General features: G+C 48.2%; 1 protein-coding gene across 6 annotated transcripts in view; it reads right to left on the bottom strand.

Annotated features, from left to right (window-relative positions):
- NFATC2 (nuclear factor of activated T cells 2) overlaps nt 1-16,499 on the bottom strand; it is a 160,063-nt gene that overhangs the window by 121,757 nt on the left and 21,807 nt on the right. For 4 of the 6 annotated variants that reach the window (XM_081257301.1, XM_081257300.1, XM_081257298.1 and 1 more), the window contains one exon: nt 4,299-5,307. In XM_081257301.1, coding sequence (XP_081113427.1) covers nt 4,299-5,074 — 776 coding nt within the window. In that variant the 5' untranslated portion in view covers nt 5,075-5,307. The remainder of the gene's footprint in view (nt 1-4,298; nt 5,308-16,499) is intronic. The other 2 variants (XM_081257299.1, XM_081257302.1) reach the window with 2 other exon arrangements.

Genomic DNA, 16,499 nt, shown 5'->3' with positions numbered 1-16,499 from the left:
AAGCTAAGTTCATATGATTGTTCCAGCATGTTCTGAACCACTGTAACTTCTTTTCCTCTGGAAATTTTGAAGAATATCACCTTTCACCTCTAAAGAACATCCCTTATCCAGGATGTTTGTCTTTTCCAAAGGAGTAAGTGTGGAAGAAGGAACACTGAAATAGAAATCAGGGGCCCCACTGTGTCACTAACTTGCCATGTAACATTAGGTATGCAACTTCATCTTCCTTATCCTCAGTATCCTGTAACCACAAATGGACTAGATGACATCTGAGAGTTTTTCTAGCTCTTATTTCTATGTCTGATGTCTCAATTAAAAGTAAATTTAGGGAGAGGCCATTCCCAGTCACAATCATTACTTCTTGGGTCAAGTGTAGAACATCTAACCACCGAGAGGTGTCTGGTTTTGGTATGGATGAGCCAAACCACTCAGACTTCCTACAATTAAATGAGGAGTAAAGGTCAAGAGCATGACTGGAATTACACACCCAAGTTCAAGTCCCAGCTCCACCTCTAACTACCTGTGTGACTTAGAGCAAATGCCTCTATCTCCCTAGGCCTTAGACTCCTTCAACTGCAAAATGGGGATACTGAGATCATATAAAGAGCTGAAGCACAATAACTGCTCAATAAATATTAGCTATAATTATTTTTTCATGTAATATAGTATATATTTCAAATAAATAGTTACTTCCTGTAGCCGATCTGACTACAGTATTAATGGTATTGGATATGTATGCTTTGGCATCTGAATTTGTAAAATCTTTGAGGGCACGACATTAAGTGTCATTTTATTATACAGTCTCAACCCTACCCAGCACACACATCAGGTACTTGATATGAGGTTAGTATTAGGTCATTGAAGAGGTGAATGAAGTCTTGACAGTCTATCTAGACCATCCACTCAGAGCCCAAGAGAACCTAAAGACATTTTCCCAAGATCACAGAGCAAGACACAGCCAAGGCTCCAACTTAAGTCTCTTGACTCCCGGTCCAGTGCTCCTTCCACATCTCTACACTGTCTCTTATCTTATTAATTTATTTAAAATAGGCCCAAGGAAATACCTCATTGATGGAATGAGTCTAGAGCAATGCCTACATTTGCTAGGTCATCAGTGAATATTCAGTGGGTGGGTGGACAAATGAATGGAAGGATAAATGGATGAATGAACAAGCAGTTTTATTTCAAAGAAGACCCGTATGTTCAAAGTAGCTTTGAAGTTGCAAATGCATGGATTTGTGTCACTATGTCCTGATTTTTCACATGCAGGAGAATACATTAATCTAATCAGGACAGTCTTTCCTGCTAAGCCCAAAACTGCTAGAAGCTAACATTATCAACTGGACTTAATTAAACATTTGCAGTGAGGCTAATTCTATCCCTTCTCTCTTACAGCAATTCCAAGGGGAGAGTGGAGGCGGGCAGCAGCCCCACAAACTCCGTCAGTGCCAGAGCCAAACTTGAACATACAATCCAACTTACAATTCCACCCTCACTATGCAAGCAAATCTCCAGCCCTTCTTTATAACCACACTGCCTCCTGAAGCCCCTTTAACTCTGAAGTCTCAGGTGCCTAAAGTGCCTTTATTTCTACCTTAGTTACAGTTCCAAGATGCCTCCAAGCTTCTGTCTACATCCAAGGTGCCATATGTGTTAAATACTTTTATTCTCATGTATGCAAGTTAAAATTTTCTAAAGTTAGCAAAATAAGGCTCATTAAAAAATCACTCCACCCCTGTATGAATCAAAACATTTAGTGAGTAGAAGATTCAATGGAATATCCCTAAGTATCAACTTCTAATTTTGTTTGGTTCTGAAATAGGTGTTTGACAACCGAAATATAATCTTAAGACTCAGACCATTGGAACCAGTCTGACATCCTGCATTTGAATTCCAGCCCCCTGCTGAGTTATCCACACTCCCTGAGATAAATATCATCGTGAGACTTCTTTGAATGCCCTAGCTTCTCAATCGAGTAGAAAATTCTTGCAAATATCTCACTGGCTGGCACAGATTGGCACTTGCTAGGGACTAAAGGACTCTAACTCATCAGAACCTCTCAGATCAAGCCACATAATGGAGAGGGAAGGATTTTATATACAATAAAGTCTCAGATAAATGCCTCACAATTGTATTTTATATTAATGTTCCTCCTCACTCCCAAATAAGTCATGTTTTGGAGACTGATCAAGGAGTTGACCAGAAATAACAAGGAGTCAGGAATCTCGAATTCTGATTTCCAGCTTGGTCATGAACTAGCTGGGTGCTGATGGGCATATCACTTCACCTCTCTGAGCCCCAGTTTCTCAACCTGCACCAGGCGTTGATCTTGATCAGCATTCCTAAGGCTCCAGGAAACTTTAGTCTCAGAACTCCGTGATCAGATGGCCTTTGAAATCACCGCACATTCTGTCCACAGCGGGGAGCGGCCCCTACACAAAGGTATCTATTAAACTCTATTAAACCCAGAAACTCCTTTCCTTAAGGGACTGACTGACCTATGATGGCACTAGTGTTCTCAGAACCCGCTTTGGAGGAAACATCAGACCAGAAGCTCCATTCAGTCCATTTCGGTGGGGGCTGGGGGCAGGTGGGCGTGGGGAAGCCAGGCCCAGTGGACAGGGCCCTAGGCTACTCTCAACCCCACATCCATCAAAACGGCTCTACATTACCTATTTTGGCATTCAACATTTTATTTGAAAAGAAGAGGCTTCCATTTGCTAAAAGCAAATAACACTTTGAAAACCATTGGGATAATGGGAATAGCATAAAGCTTAGATCCTTCACCTAATAAAACAGATAAAATAATCTCTGCTCCTAATCTGTGTACCTCATTTTCCTTATTATCAAAATGAAGATAAATATATAACCAAACCAGGTTTATGTGAGAATAACATGAAATAATCCAGAGAGAGTACTTAGAAGTGTGCCTGGCACACAGCTAGCATCCTGAAATGTTGGTGATTATTACTGTCACTATCATCACTCTAACAGCTATTGGGGACTCAATCTCCTAGCACAGGGCTCATCAGTGAGGAAGCAACAAAGTGCTTCCTCTATAAGGCTAAGATTCCCCGATAACAATAACAGCTGTCTCTTTCACGAGCTCTTACCTATGTAGGTTCTATGCTAAGCGTCTGATATATATTATCTTACCTAATCCTTAAAAAGACAAATAAACAAACAAAAAAACCATGCGGTAGGTACTATTATTATCCTCATCTCACAGGAAATGAACCAAGGCCCAGAAAGGTGCTCAGTAAGAATGAAGGTCCTGATTGATAAGCAATGTCTGCCCTGGGCACGGCATCAAAAAGGTGCTCAATGAGAAAGAGGGCCCTGCATGATTACTGATGTCTGTTGTGGGCACAGCAGGATGGCAGCAGCAGACATGCCCATGATCACACAGCCAGTGAGTGGCAGAGCCAGGGCTCGGATCCATCCCTGGAGACCTCAAGCCTACATGCTGCTCTTCATGCATCTCTTCAGCTTGCCAAGATTTTAAGCTCCTTGAGGATTATGGCTCCCACGTTTTTTGAAGGCCTCCATATCACTGATTGCAATACTGAGGCACATAGCAGATGCCAACAAACATCAATTCCTCTTCTAATAAGATAGCAAATTCCACGTGTTCAGGCTTGCTTTGAGCTTACTAGAACGTCAGCTCCACGAAGGCAGAATTTTGTTCCCCATTTTGTTCACACTGTCTCCCCAACACCTGTAACAGTGCCTGGCACATAGTAGGTGTTTGATAAATACTTGTTAAATAAGCAAATGCGTGAATGAGCTCAGTGTCGTATGAGCAATCACATGCATCCTATGACTGCGTCCTCCTAACAACCACCCAGTAAGTCAGGGACACTTACACCCATTTAACAGATGGGAAAACTGCAGCTCAGAGTTTTGTTTTGTTTTCCCAGAGAATTTAACTTCCTTTTCAAGGTCTGGCAGCCAGTAAATGGAGAGCCAGGATTTAAGACCAGTCTAGCCAACTCTGAATCCCATGCTCATAACCAGAAAACCTTCTCTTAAAACTGGACCATGGGGCTTCCCTGGTGGCGCAGTGGTTGAGAGTCCGCCTGCCGATGCAGGGGACACGGGTTCGTGCCCCGGTCCGGGAAGATCCCACATGCCGTGGAGCGGCTGGGCCCGTGAGCCATGGCTGCTGAGCTGCGCGTCTGGAGCCTGTGCTCCGCAATGCGAGAGGCCACAACAGTGAGAGGCCCGCGTACCAAAAAAAAAAAAAAAAAAAAAAAAAACTGGACCATGGACTAAATCGTTTTCAAAGTCTGACTCACCTGCAGATGGGAATGGCGGGCACCAGCTGCTTGGGCCAAGTTGGTGGCACCAGCAAGATGGACTCGGGGGCCGAGTTCCTCCTCTCCTCCTGCTCGCAGGGCCCCAGGAACTCCACGGCTGGGTAGATGTGGCGGGGCAGGCCAGCCTTGGACGGGGCGGTGGACACCGGCGACGGGTCGGGGCTGGTCTTCCACATCTTGGGGGGGATCCCACAGGGCGAGTCGGCAGCGAGGCTGTTCAGGGCATCCATGAGGACGGCAGAGCCAGCCGCGGGGGCGTACCCGGCAGGGGCGCCGTCGTCCCGGGGCTGCGGCGAGGGGCTCCGCGAGCGCTGGGGTGAGGCTCCGGGCAGCGGGGCAACCAAGGCCCCAGCGCACGAATGCCTCCGCTTGGTACCAGGCGACGAGGAGCGGGAGGCCGGACGGGGCACGGGCGAGTGGCGGCCCAGGCAGCTGTCCTCAGCGAGGCCGGTTCGAGGTGACATTATTGGCGAGGTTCTGGGGGAATAATGAGCAGGGATGTTTTGAAACTGGGGACACAGGTCGTCGGGCCCGCCGTTATTGGGCGAGACGCAGGGCGAGGTGTAGGGGGAGAAGGTGTCGGAAATGAAGCTGGCAGAGGAGCCGCTGCTAGCGGGGCTCAAGCAAAGCGGCTCGCGGTAGCCCTCGAAGCCGGGCACAGGCAGCGTGAACCTCGGGCTGGCGGCCACCCCCGGCAGGGGCGGCTGCTCGACCAGGCCAGTGTCTCTCACGCGGAAGGGCCCCCCTGCCTGCATCAGTTCGTGGGATGGAGTGATCTCGATCCGAGGGCTCAGGCCCGAGGCCCCCGCTGGCTTGGCAGGGCACAGAAAGTTCTGGGGCCCTACCCTATCCGGCTCTCCCAACCGGCGGGGGGGCTCGCCAGAGAGACTGGCTAGGGGGCTGTATGGCTTGAGGCCATAGTCCAGGACATCATCGGGGTATGCGAGTCCGGAGGGTGGGCTGGCGACCTTATGTGCATTCGGTTCTTCTGGAAAGAGAAGGGGGGAGGGAGGGGTCTTTTTAAGCCTCTAAAACACAACTCCGGATGCAGAGCAATCACAGATTGGGTTTTGTCTGTTTTTTTTTTTAATCCCCACCACACCAAACCCCAGAGCTAGAAACTCCTTCCCTCACAGAAGGAAAGTGAGGCCACTTCATCCCAGATTCCTCGAACGGAGAGATCAAAGCGGAAGGATTTTAGTGCAGGTGCACGAGCACAGCTGGTCCAAGCCATGCAGCAGCAGCCAGAGACCTGGATGGCTGGCTGGGCTAACGGCTTCCAAACTTTTGTTTCAGTGCAGCCCTTGAAAGAAATGTGATTTTATTTCCCGATTCAGTTCACACCACCATGTTCACTGGCACCCGAAACAAAAGCTTCCCAAAACAATACTTACCCTGCTACATATGATGCACTCTTATCTATCCTCCTGTCTGGGGTTAGTTTGTTTAAATTCTGGTCATAACTCATTAAACAGATTTCCTGTCCCACCAGTGGGTCATGACCCACAGTTTGAAAAACACTGACCTAGGCCCATCTGCTCTTTCTACCTGTATGATACGGCTACAAGATGCAGGGGGAGGCCACAGCAGCTCTGGAGACCATGAAGCTCTGGGTTCAAATCCCAAATGTTTATGCCCACATGTTAAAAAGTGACTTAATTTACAACCAGGACTCCTGAGCCATATCTCATCTTGTGCCATTTTACAGATGAGGAAACTGAGGTCCAGGGAGGGGAAGAGATTCACCCAAATAGAGAATGAACAGGATTAGAGATCCCCCAGAAAAGCTACTTGGCCCCCAAAAGACAGAGCCATAGCTATAGAGCCTCCCAAACTAGTAAAATCAGTGGATACAGAATGATCTAATTTTGTTCTTTAATCGCGGCCACCTAGCTCAGGCTTCTGCTGCCACCTCGAAAGAACCCGTGGCTGGAGAGTGAGATTAGTGAGGGAACCAGCTATTTGTTCCCACCATCCCACACCCCGCCCCTCCTGCAAGCTCCCCAGCTCAACAGAGGCCCCTCCACCCTCTCTGTCGTTACTTGGGTCAGCCTCGACTCTCCTCTCATGACCTTACATCCAATCCATCAGCAAAGCCTGACCGCTCTATTAAAATGTGAACCAAATTCATGTGTCACCACCTCCCGCCACCTTCTTCCAATTGGACTGTTGCCGTCACCTCCTCCCTGGTCTCCCCATTTCTACACTCACCCTCTATGGTCTGTTCTCCACGCAGCCGTCTACCGAAATGTCCACTGTAAAGTGAAACCCGCTTTAAAGGCTTCCCTAGATGTCCCCAGGACAGTCCTTAACACACTTGTCCCCTAGCCCTGGCCTGTCTCACTACTCCCACTCTCCCCACTTTTCCCCAAGCTGACTCAGCACCAGCCCTGCTGACATCCTCACGATTCTTCAAGCAGCTCCTGCTGTGGAGCTCCCTCTCCCTAGAAACTCTCTCCCCAAGATCTTCACCTGGCTGCTTCCCTTAATTCCTTCACATGCCTGCTCAGTCAGCAGCTCCTTAGGCCCATCAAAAGGATCATCTCCATCCCCACCCCTGTGTCGTTCTCCACCCCATTTCCCTGCCATCTTTTCTCCACTGACACCTGTTAGCAGCTCACAACACATCAGATATTATCTGTTTAGAGAATCACATGCTGCTAGATCAGAGGCAGGCAAACTACAGCCCCTGGACCAAAGCTGGCCCACAGATTGCGTGTGTAAGTACAGTTTTATTGGAACAAAGCCGCTCCTATTTGTTTACACATAGCCTGTGGCTGGCTTTTGCACTATAACAGCAGAGCTGGTTGGTGCACACAGGTGATCCTCCACTTCCTCGGTGCCCTTTCTGGGCCATCCTGGAGTAAGTGCTATCTGGTTTAGCTGAGCTGATCTCATAGGGTTCAGGTGGTGCCCCACCCCAGGTGAGAGCCCAGAAATGGCTTTCCATAGCTCCTAGGATCAAGATAAACAACCTCAACTAGGTCAGCCCGGTTGAGCCTCTGCCTGCCCCTCTAGCCTTGCCTCTCTCTCCCCTCTCCCCCCTCCTCTCTCCCCAGACTCCAGCCAAACTGGCTGTCATTCTCAGAAAATGCCAAGTTCCTTTCTGCCTCAGGACCTTTGCACTTGCTGTTCCCTCTGCTCAACAACTCCTCCCCCACCCAGCCCTCTTCGTAACTAAAACCGCTCCTTTGCTGAAGCTTGGCTAAAGTGTCATGTGCTCTCAGAAGTCCTTCTGACCTTCTTGACGAGATCAGACCCCACTCACACTTCCCTGCCCTGCTCCACTGCACTTCTCACAATTCTAATTCAGTAATTCTGTAGTTACTTGTTTATCATCTGCCTCTCCTCCAACTCCCAGCCCCACCTCCACCGATCAATCAATTCCATGAGGACTCTCTCACCACCACCACCACCACCACCACCACCACTGTATTCCTAACGACTGGACAGGACCTGCCACAAAGCAGGCCCTCCAAAAATATTTGTCGGTCTGCTGAATAAAGCATGAAATATTTAAACTACTCCTCAAAGATGCTAACATCCAAAACAAATGGTAGAAAGACATAACCTTAAGAGAGGGTGATTTGGTAATATCTATCTAAATTCCAAACGCACGTATACTTGGAATCAAGCAATGTCACTTTTAGAAATTTATCCAGCACATGGGCAAAATCAGGTATGCATAAGTTTAGTCAGTCCAGCCCTGTTTATAATCCCCACAGACTGGAAGCAACCTACTGTCCATCAGTTGGGGATGGGTTAAATTCTGTCATTCACATAGTGAGATACAATACAGTTACAAAAAGGGTTGAAAAGGTTCTTTATACATTGACATAGAACGACCACAAGATGCTGTTAAAGATGCACACAGTATGCATAGGATAGAAACAGGGTGAGTATGTACACACACACACATACACACACACAATGCTTATGGGTACACAGGCTTTCCCTGGAAGCTACAGGTAACAGTGATTTCCTCCAGGGAGAAGAGCTAAGTAATTAGGGGCAGAGGCAGAAAGGAGACTCTGATTTCTGTACTACCTTGAGAATAGAAAGATAATTTCCAAAAGGCACATGTTTTTATTTTATTTATTTTAAAGCGGGGGGGGGGGACATAACATGATATATAGCAATGACACCTGGTTTAGGAAGCAGGAAATTGCGTTCTAGTCCTACTCTGCCACTAACTAGTTGTGTGACCTTGGAAAAGTCCCCCACCCACTCTAGGTCTCAACCTCCTCATTTGTAACCGGACGGCGTTAAACCAGATCAGTCTCCTTGGCTGCTTCTGGCTCTGACGTCCTTTCATTTTTCTAACTAGAGTCTGTAGGGTCTAGGGTTCTTGTAAAGCTGCAGTTCAATATAAACTTGTACTTGTGCCTGCACACACACGCACACACAGCCTTCCTGGCAGGTAACAGAGCATAGATTTTTAATCTAGGAAGAGATCCAGGTCAAATCCATGTCCAACAACATTCTGATAATCCATTGCCCTGTGAACCAGCAAAACAAAACACAGAAAGCCTCTTAGCAAAAATTCCGGCCTTATCAGAAAAACTGCATTACATCTTATCAGAAACACCCCCTCGGGGCTGACGTGAAAGTCACAGAAACTTTTTGCCATAAAAACACACATCACTCACACTCCGGGGCAGCAATGAAAAAGAGAAAGGCCAGTTTGCTGAGCAAAAGCATTTAAAGCATTTACATGGGTTTTAATTAATCCAAGCAGCAGAGTTTCTTTTTTCTTCTCTCCCCAAGATTTTGAAAGTTTACCCACAAGCAAGTAATATGGAGGTAATTTATAATCATTTAATTCTCATTCCCCTGGGTATTTGACAGTAATTCTCACAGACGAAAGGCTCATGATTAAAATATTTCTTTAAGTAGCTAGGATTCTTCACTATTTCTCCGTAAACAACTGCCACCCTTGCAGATAACTCCCTCACTGTGCCCACACAGCACTGGGCCAAGTTCCTCTCATCTCAGAAGCACCAGATTCTCTCAGAAGGGTTTCCAAAAAGCTTGCTTCTCTTACCACTCGCATGATCTTTGCTATATTCATGTACCACCAGTGAATATTATTCACTTAATATTTCTATGTAAATTCGTTCGCATATTACTTTCTTTTTTTTTTTTTTACGGAAACTTTACACCCATACCACAAATGGAAAATCAGTGTCACCTCCATAAATAGAAGGTAGGGTAAAACTACAATCAAAATAAAAGTTACTAAATTCAAGCGAGACACTGTTGCTAGCCAAAGGCTCTGAGCCTGAGGCCCACTTTTCTTCCTCCTTGATGCTCTTTATTTAAATAAGGTATCATTTATACGTACAGATTTTGAGTGCAGAGTTCAGTGAGTTTTGCCAGATGCTCTATACCCTTGTCACTAGCACAATCATGACGCAGGACATTTCCACGACCCCAGAAAGTCTGCCTTTTTTAAAGCTGGCACTGGGGGGAGGAAACAGCAAGTATCAGAAAGAAAGGCGTTAAAGACACAGTAGCACCTGACGGAGGCCTCACTCCTGACTCAAGAGAAGGTGCCCTGCCAAGGGGATGACCCGCGTATGCAATGTACTCATTGGGGCGGCGCGTGAAACCATCCCACTTGCCATGCGAGGTACCCAGCCCACACTCGAGGCATCAGGATTCCGAAAGAGGCAGAAGGTGGAGGCAGAGATGAGGGATTCAGAGGTGGCTGCTCTCAGTCCCCTGTGCCTCCATCCTTTGCACATGCTGTTCCCCATGCCCAGAACACCCTTCCATACCTCCTGTCCTCACTTTTCTTAGCAAGCCACTATTTGTCCATCAAGATTTCACTTGGGCCACCTCTTCCTAAAAGCTCTCCCTAGGCTGGATCAGACACTACAGACTCTGTAGTGTTGCCAGAACCTGAAGAGTCGTGTAGTGAAGTCTATCAAGTATAGATTGACTTGTCTGTCTCCCTACTAGACAGTGAGCTTTTTGAAGGCAGATAAAGGCCGATAATAACAACAACAACAGCAGCAGCAGCAGCTAACATGTGCTGAGAATTTATATGCCAGGCAGGCTCTGTTGTAAACACATTACATGTAGTAAATTACTTAATTCTCACAACCTGTGAGATGGGCACTGTTTACTCCCCTTTTATAGATGGGTTAACTGAGGCACAAAGAGATGAATTAACTTGCCCGAGGTCTCACAGCTTGAACCCAGCAGACCTGAGACCAGGGGTTCTCAACCTCAGAACTACTGACATTGGGGGCTACAGACTTCTTTGCTGTGAGGCTGAAGCATGTTCAGAAGCATCCCTGGCCTCCACCCACTAGATGCCAGTAGCATCCCCTCCCCTCTCTCAGTTGTAACGACCAGAAGCATCTCCAAGCATTGCCGAATTTCTCCTGCGAGGCAGAATCCCCCGCAGCTGGGAACCACTGCTCTAGGCCCTACAGTTCCAGGCCCTGCACGCAGCCGAGGCCCAAAAGAATGTTGGGAGCATCCATCCACGAGTCAAACCTGAACTGATTCAGAAATGAGACATCTGCTCCCCGTCAGCCCTAGCAGGTAAATCATTTCTGCAGCAGACATCTGAAAGTCGAATCATCATCACCCTTCCTTCCATCAGGTTCCCAGGTGCTCACCCCAACATCTAGGCCCCATGAATATTTGGGGAGATCTCTGGCCACTCCCCAAAACCGCAAGACAAGATTGCTGGGGAGGCCAGTCCAGCCCCGCCCTAGCAAGGCGTCTGCACTGAGGTCCGGGTCTCGGTCCATACACAGTGCTAGGGGCCCCCCAGCTCCATGGCTTCACCCCTCTCCCCCACCCCCCGTCCGGCTGTGTGACCTGGGGGACCTCTGAGTCCTCGTGTATAACACAGTTGCTGAGGTTGGTGACAATACCCACCTGATGTTTCACCTTATCCACATGAAGCCCAAAACACACAAAATAAACACTCAGTAAATGGGACCTTCCAGTAGAGTCGTATTATCATTATGGAAAGAACGGTCTTCTAAGTGAAAATGCTCCCCTCGCTCTGCTTTCATTGCCTTATTTTACAACGTGAAAGTGTGACACACACTGGCCCCCAAGTGCCTTCAAAAGCATTAAAAAAGAAAAAGGGAAGACATTTTTATAAACATAAAATGGACTGGTCAGCACTTTGGAAGTTCTCTTTTTCTGCTAGCCTCCAGAAGATATGTAGAGTAGGTAAAGAATGCCTGAACACCCCCTCCACTCCATGCTTTGTACTCCCTCTTCTGGGGTACCTGGGAGCTGATCAACTAAATCTTACTAAAATGTTAGTGACACAGTGAGCTAGTTGTAGTAACAAAAGTGATTCTCGCTGACACATCTCTACCATATACTTTATACCAAGAACCACTATGTATGCATTTAGCATATACTAATGTTTGTCTTACAAAAGGCCTACGAAGCAGGTGATAAGAGTTTCCTCATTTTATAAATGGGGAACGTGAGGCTCAGAGAGGGTGATTAACTTGGCCAAGGTCACACAGCTTCTAAGCGGCAGAGCCAGATTCAGTCTCAGGCAGCCCACCCAGCTCCTCCACCCGCATAACACATGAAAGGGGATATTTCCTGGATGGTGATACCTTAATTCCAACACATAGAAATGAGGTGTCCCCAGAATGGGAACTGCTCTGGAGCCCCATCATGAGGTAGGCTGCCCTAGACAACTAAAGACACGGATTCCTTTCTTCTGGAATATTCACAATCCCTCCAGTTGCCCCAGGATTGAGTCAACGATTATTTAAAAATCCCACTCAGGCCACAAGGAGCTCTCTGCCAGTGCCTGCCCTCTTGGAGCCTCTGGCGGGCCTGTTGCTCACCCTTAAGGACACACGGCCAAGTCTGAGACAGCCGCCAGCGCCAACTCACCAGCCAACAGATCGCTTTTGAAAAAAGGAACGGCAAGAGAACATCTTCTCCGCCTAGAACTACAGGCGGGTGGAATTTTCAGGAAGCAGAATAGAATGACCAAAATAGAAACCCAGCTAAGGAACCTACATGAGGCATCTGTCCTTTGGGGAAGGGGGAAGGGACTGCACGAACCGGTGCTCTCAGGCTTGAACGACTCGGAAGAGAGAAGCCAGGGCCTGGCCTGGAGGCCAGACGCCCCTCAGGCCGGCAGCAGGGCCCCAGAGCTGCGGGTCCACCCCTGTCCGAGGTGACAGACCCACCGCTCAAAGAGCTCACACCCCAAGGCGGTGTGAGTTCCGGGCCCTGGGTTTGAGACATCACAGTCTGTTGCCATGGCAGCACTAGGATGCCACAACCTGGCACTGTACACGTGCAGCCAGAGGACAGGGGGGAGATGGAGGGAAGGAATCCCGCCTCCCTCCATCCCACTACTCTCATAACCTCCTCTGTGTTGAGGGCTGCAGGAAATGCCAAGAGGAGCAAAAGGTGGACGGATTTTTCATCTGGCAGCTTGCACCACCTCTAGGAAAGACCTTCTTTGAAAAGGTACAGATTGCGCTCCAAGTAATCAATTCAGCACTTAGCAAACTTTCCAAAGGGCCCCCCATGCCCCTACTGCCCCGACCGTGCAAACACCGAAGAGTAACTGGATTCCCAATCAATGAATCGTGTGTATGAATAATGACGGAGAATCAGGTTGTCACACCCATCATTCAGAGATGACATACACAGAAGCAGGGCATGAGAGGTGAGAAATTCCATCCAGATAAGTCAGGTCCAGAAAGGCCAGAAAGGGAAGAAAGGCAGTTTACCATCCTGTCTCATCAATGTGGAACCACTAGAAAAAGCCACCTTGAATGCTATGCTCTTTGCTCACCTTGACCCAGCTAAGGCAGCTGTCTGCCTTCACCAGACAGGGCAGAAAGGAGGGCTCGCTCCTGCCTCCCAGGCAGCCTGCCATGAGGCCAGGCGCCCGGGACACAGGATCCGGGACCCGGGACAATTTGCAAGCACCGAGCCTTACAGACTGGCTACTGGCACGGCTGTTTGCAAAAACACACGCACCCGCAGGCTGACACGTATTCCTTTTGGAGAGAACCAGAGAAATGTATGGAATCTGCAACCCATGTGCCTCAAGGTCAGCTTTTGGATGGGGGCAGCAGAGGCCAGGCATCTGGCAGACATGGGGCCTCACCTCTGTCCTCAAATGGGGATAGAAGGAACTGGTTGCAAGCCATTCCACGGGGCCCTCGCGCTTTTAAGAAGTTCAAAGACCTTCCTATTTTTATCCGTTCACTGCACCTCGAGCTTTCCCGTGTATTACCCCTCTCTCTGGGGTTTACAAGCACCCTGGGAAGCCGGAACCACCAACTCCTCTGTGTTACAGAGGGGGGCGCTGAGACTCAGGGGCGCGAGGATTCACCCAAAGGCACAAGAACAATCAGGGGCAGAGCTGGGGTTCAAACTGAGACATCACTTAAATGCAGTCAAATGCACAGATATTAGAAGTACACCTCGTGCTTTTTTTTTTTTTTTTTTTTTTGCGGTACGCGGGCCTCTCACTGTTGTGGCCTCTCCCGTTGCGGAGCACAGGCTCCGGACGCACAGGCTCAGTGGCCACGGCTCACGGGCCCAGCCACTCCGCGGCACGTGGGATCCTCCCAGACCGGGGCACGAACCCGTGTCCCCTGCATCGGCAGGCGGACTCCCAACCACTGCGCCACCAGGGAAGCCCCACCTCGTGCCTTTTTACAAATGTATGCACCGTGTAGCCACCAATCAAGATATGGAATGTTTCCATCCTGCCAGAGGATTCTCTGGTGGCCCTCCCCAGCCAATAACCCTCTCTCAGGGGGACCCGCTTACCTACCTTCTCTCACTATAGCCTGGGTTTGCTGGCTTTGACCATTGTATAAATAAAACCGTACGAGATGTGCATGTCACAGTTTTCCTCAACCTTATGTCTGAGATGTAACCATGTCGTATGCAGCTGCAGTTTCTTTTGCACATCTGTGTAATAGTCCATCAGATGATGACATCAGACTTTGCTTGTCTGGTCACCTTGACATACTGCCTCCATTTTTCAAGAAGACAGCCATTTGAGATTGAACTTGTGCTTCAGGGAGATCCGTCTCTAAGAAAAGACAGTGTCTCCGCATTTGTCACGCAGTGCTCAACAGAGAGCGACTTCCTCGCCAAAAGGAAAAGGAAATATCTGGTCAGAAGAATTAGCCAGAAGTAGACCTCAGATAATCCTTCCTCAGAAACGGGGTTTGCATGGCTACCCCGCCTCTCTGTCAAAGCCCTGCACAAGGCGACATGGGCACGGCCACCTTCCTTGCTTTCCTTCCTCTAACTCACTCAGCAAAGGCCCCCTCACCTTTACGCCAGCCCCTCAAAGAGCTGTACCCTTTATGGAGTCCTACAACCCCTGTCACGGCCTGCAAAGCTGATGTCCACCTTTCCTTCAGGCAACTTGAAATCCAAGTGGAAACTTCCACTTGAAGACAGTGGGGCCCCATAACCCTTGGCCAGGGGCAGAGACTTAAAATTAATACCTGATTGACAGATGGGTGCTTTATTTACACTCGTCCCCAGGAGCTTTCACTTTGGTGCCGTGTTCCCCGAGGGCGGGCACACTTCATCCGTGGCCCCTGCCAAGCCCGGTCATTAATGACATTCCTCCTTTCTCCTTGGCAATGGAAGTGATGTCACCCGTTGTGGATTTCAGACCCTCATCCCACCTTCTTAGGATCACACAGGTAAAAAACAGCCCCTTTCTGAAGTCTTTACAATGACTTTTGCAGGCACTGCAGACTTAAAGCGTTCCCCATCTCCTCGTCTAAGGGTCACCCTTTTTCAGCACACCCAAGCAGGTTTGTTTTGATAAGGACCTTTATAAATCCTGAGCTTTGCAGGCAACTTTCTTACTTCTGACAGCTCACTCAGGCGTGGCTCAATTAAAATTCACACAGAAGGACTGGCTTTTAGAAATACGTCGTATTAACTAAAACAGGTCCAGGTAAGAAAATGGTCTTTCCCAAAACCTCAGATTAGGACGCATAGAGGGTCCCCAAATGCCAACTCGGGAAAAGCAATCTCGCTGCTCTTCCTGTAGCTTCCCGTCTACCTTTGATATATTTCTCTTGCAGAGGAAAAAAAGCACTAAAAGTCCAAGGCACAGGACTTTAGATCTAAATGCCAGTCCGTAGGAGATGCAAGGGACAAAGGAACACGTTAAAAAAACACCACAGGGGGGCTTCCCTGGTGGCACAGTGGTTGAGAGTCCGCCTGCCGATGCATGGGACACAGGTTCGTGCCCCGGTCCGGGAAGATCCCACATGCCGCAGAGCGGCTGGGCCCGTGAGCCATGGCCGCTGAGCCTGCGCGTCCGGAGCCTGTGCTCCGCAGCGGGAGAGGCCACAACAGTGAGAGGCCCGCGTACTGAGAAAATTTAAAAATAATAATAATAATAAATAATAATAATAATAAAAAAAAAATTAAAACACCACAGGGATGCCACTGGCAAAATCCATCACGTGGAGACCAGCACAGGAAAAATGACCCTGCTTCTTCAACAAATAAACAGCAAGAAAACAGACTGATGGGGATTTTTATAAAATAAAAGAGACATAAATGGCCATGTCAACCAATTACAATGTGAGGATCTTGTTTGGACCTTGGTTCAAACAAATGAACCATAAAAAGACCCTTGTGAGACAAGCAGGAAATTTAAACACTGGACATTTGAAATTAAGTATTATTCCTTTTCAAGTTTGATAATGGTATTTGATTTTTTTTCAAGAGCCCTTATTTTTGAGCTACATACTATTTATTAATAAAATATTACGCCACCTGGAATGTGATTTAAAGTAAGCAGGGGTGGAGATGCGGAGAATACACTGAGGCAGAGATGAAATAAGACTGGCCTTATGCTGATAATTGTTGAAGCTGGGCACATGGGAACATGGGAGTTAACTATACCACTGTCTCTACTTTTCCATATATTTGGAAAAGTTCGTAATAAAAGTTCAGGAAAAAGTCAAAGGCAGTTCCTCTTGCTTTGGGGGAACCCACGTGGGGCTCTGTTCCAGGTAGGAAAGCTGACAGCCCCTGACGTATCCCAGGAAGAGCCTCAGGGCCGAGTCTTGCCTTCTTCCCTGAGCTCAGTTTGGGAACAATCGGCCAAAACCGAACCTCGCACCGGCCCAGGGAAGCCGAGTTTGGCTGGAGCTCTGCGGAGCCCTG

The sequence above is a fragment of the Mesoplodon bidens genome, assembly GCF_964165515.1.
Source record: "Mesoplodon bidens genome assembly, chromosome: 15".
NCBI classification, from domain to species: Eukaryota; Metazoa; Chordata; class Mammalia; order Artiodactyla; family Ziphiidae; genus Mesoplodon; species Mesoplodon bidens.
The sequence above is the reverse complement of the archived record's forward strand: the minus strand, read 5'-3'. Positions and strand labels throughout refer to the sequence as shown.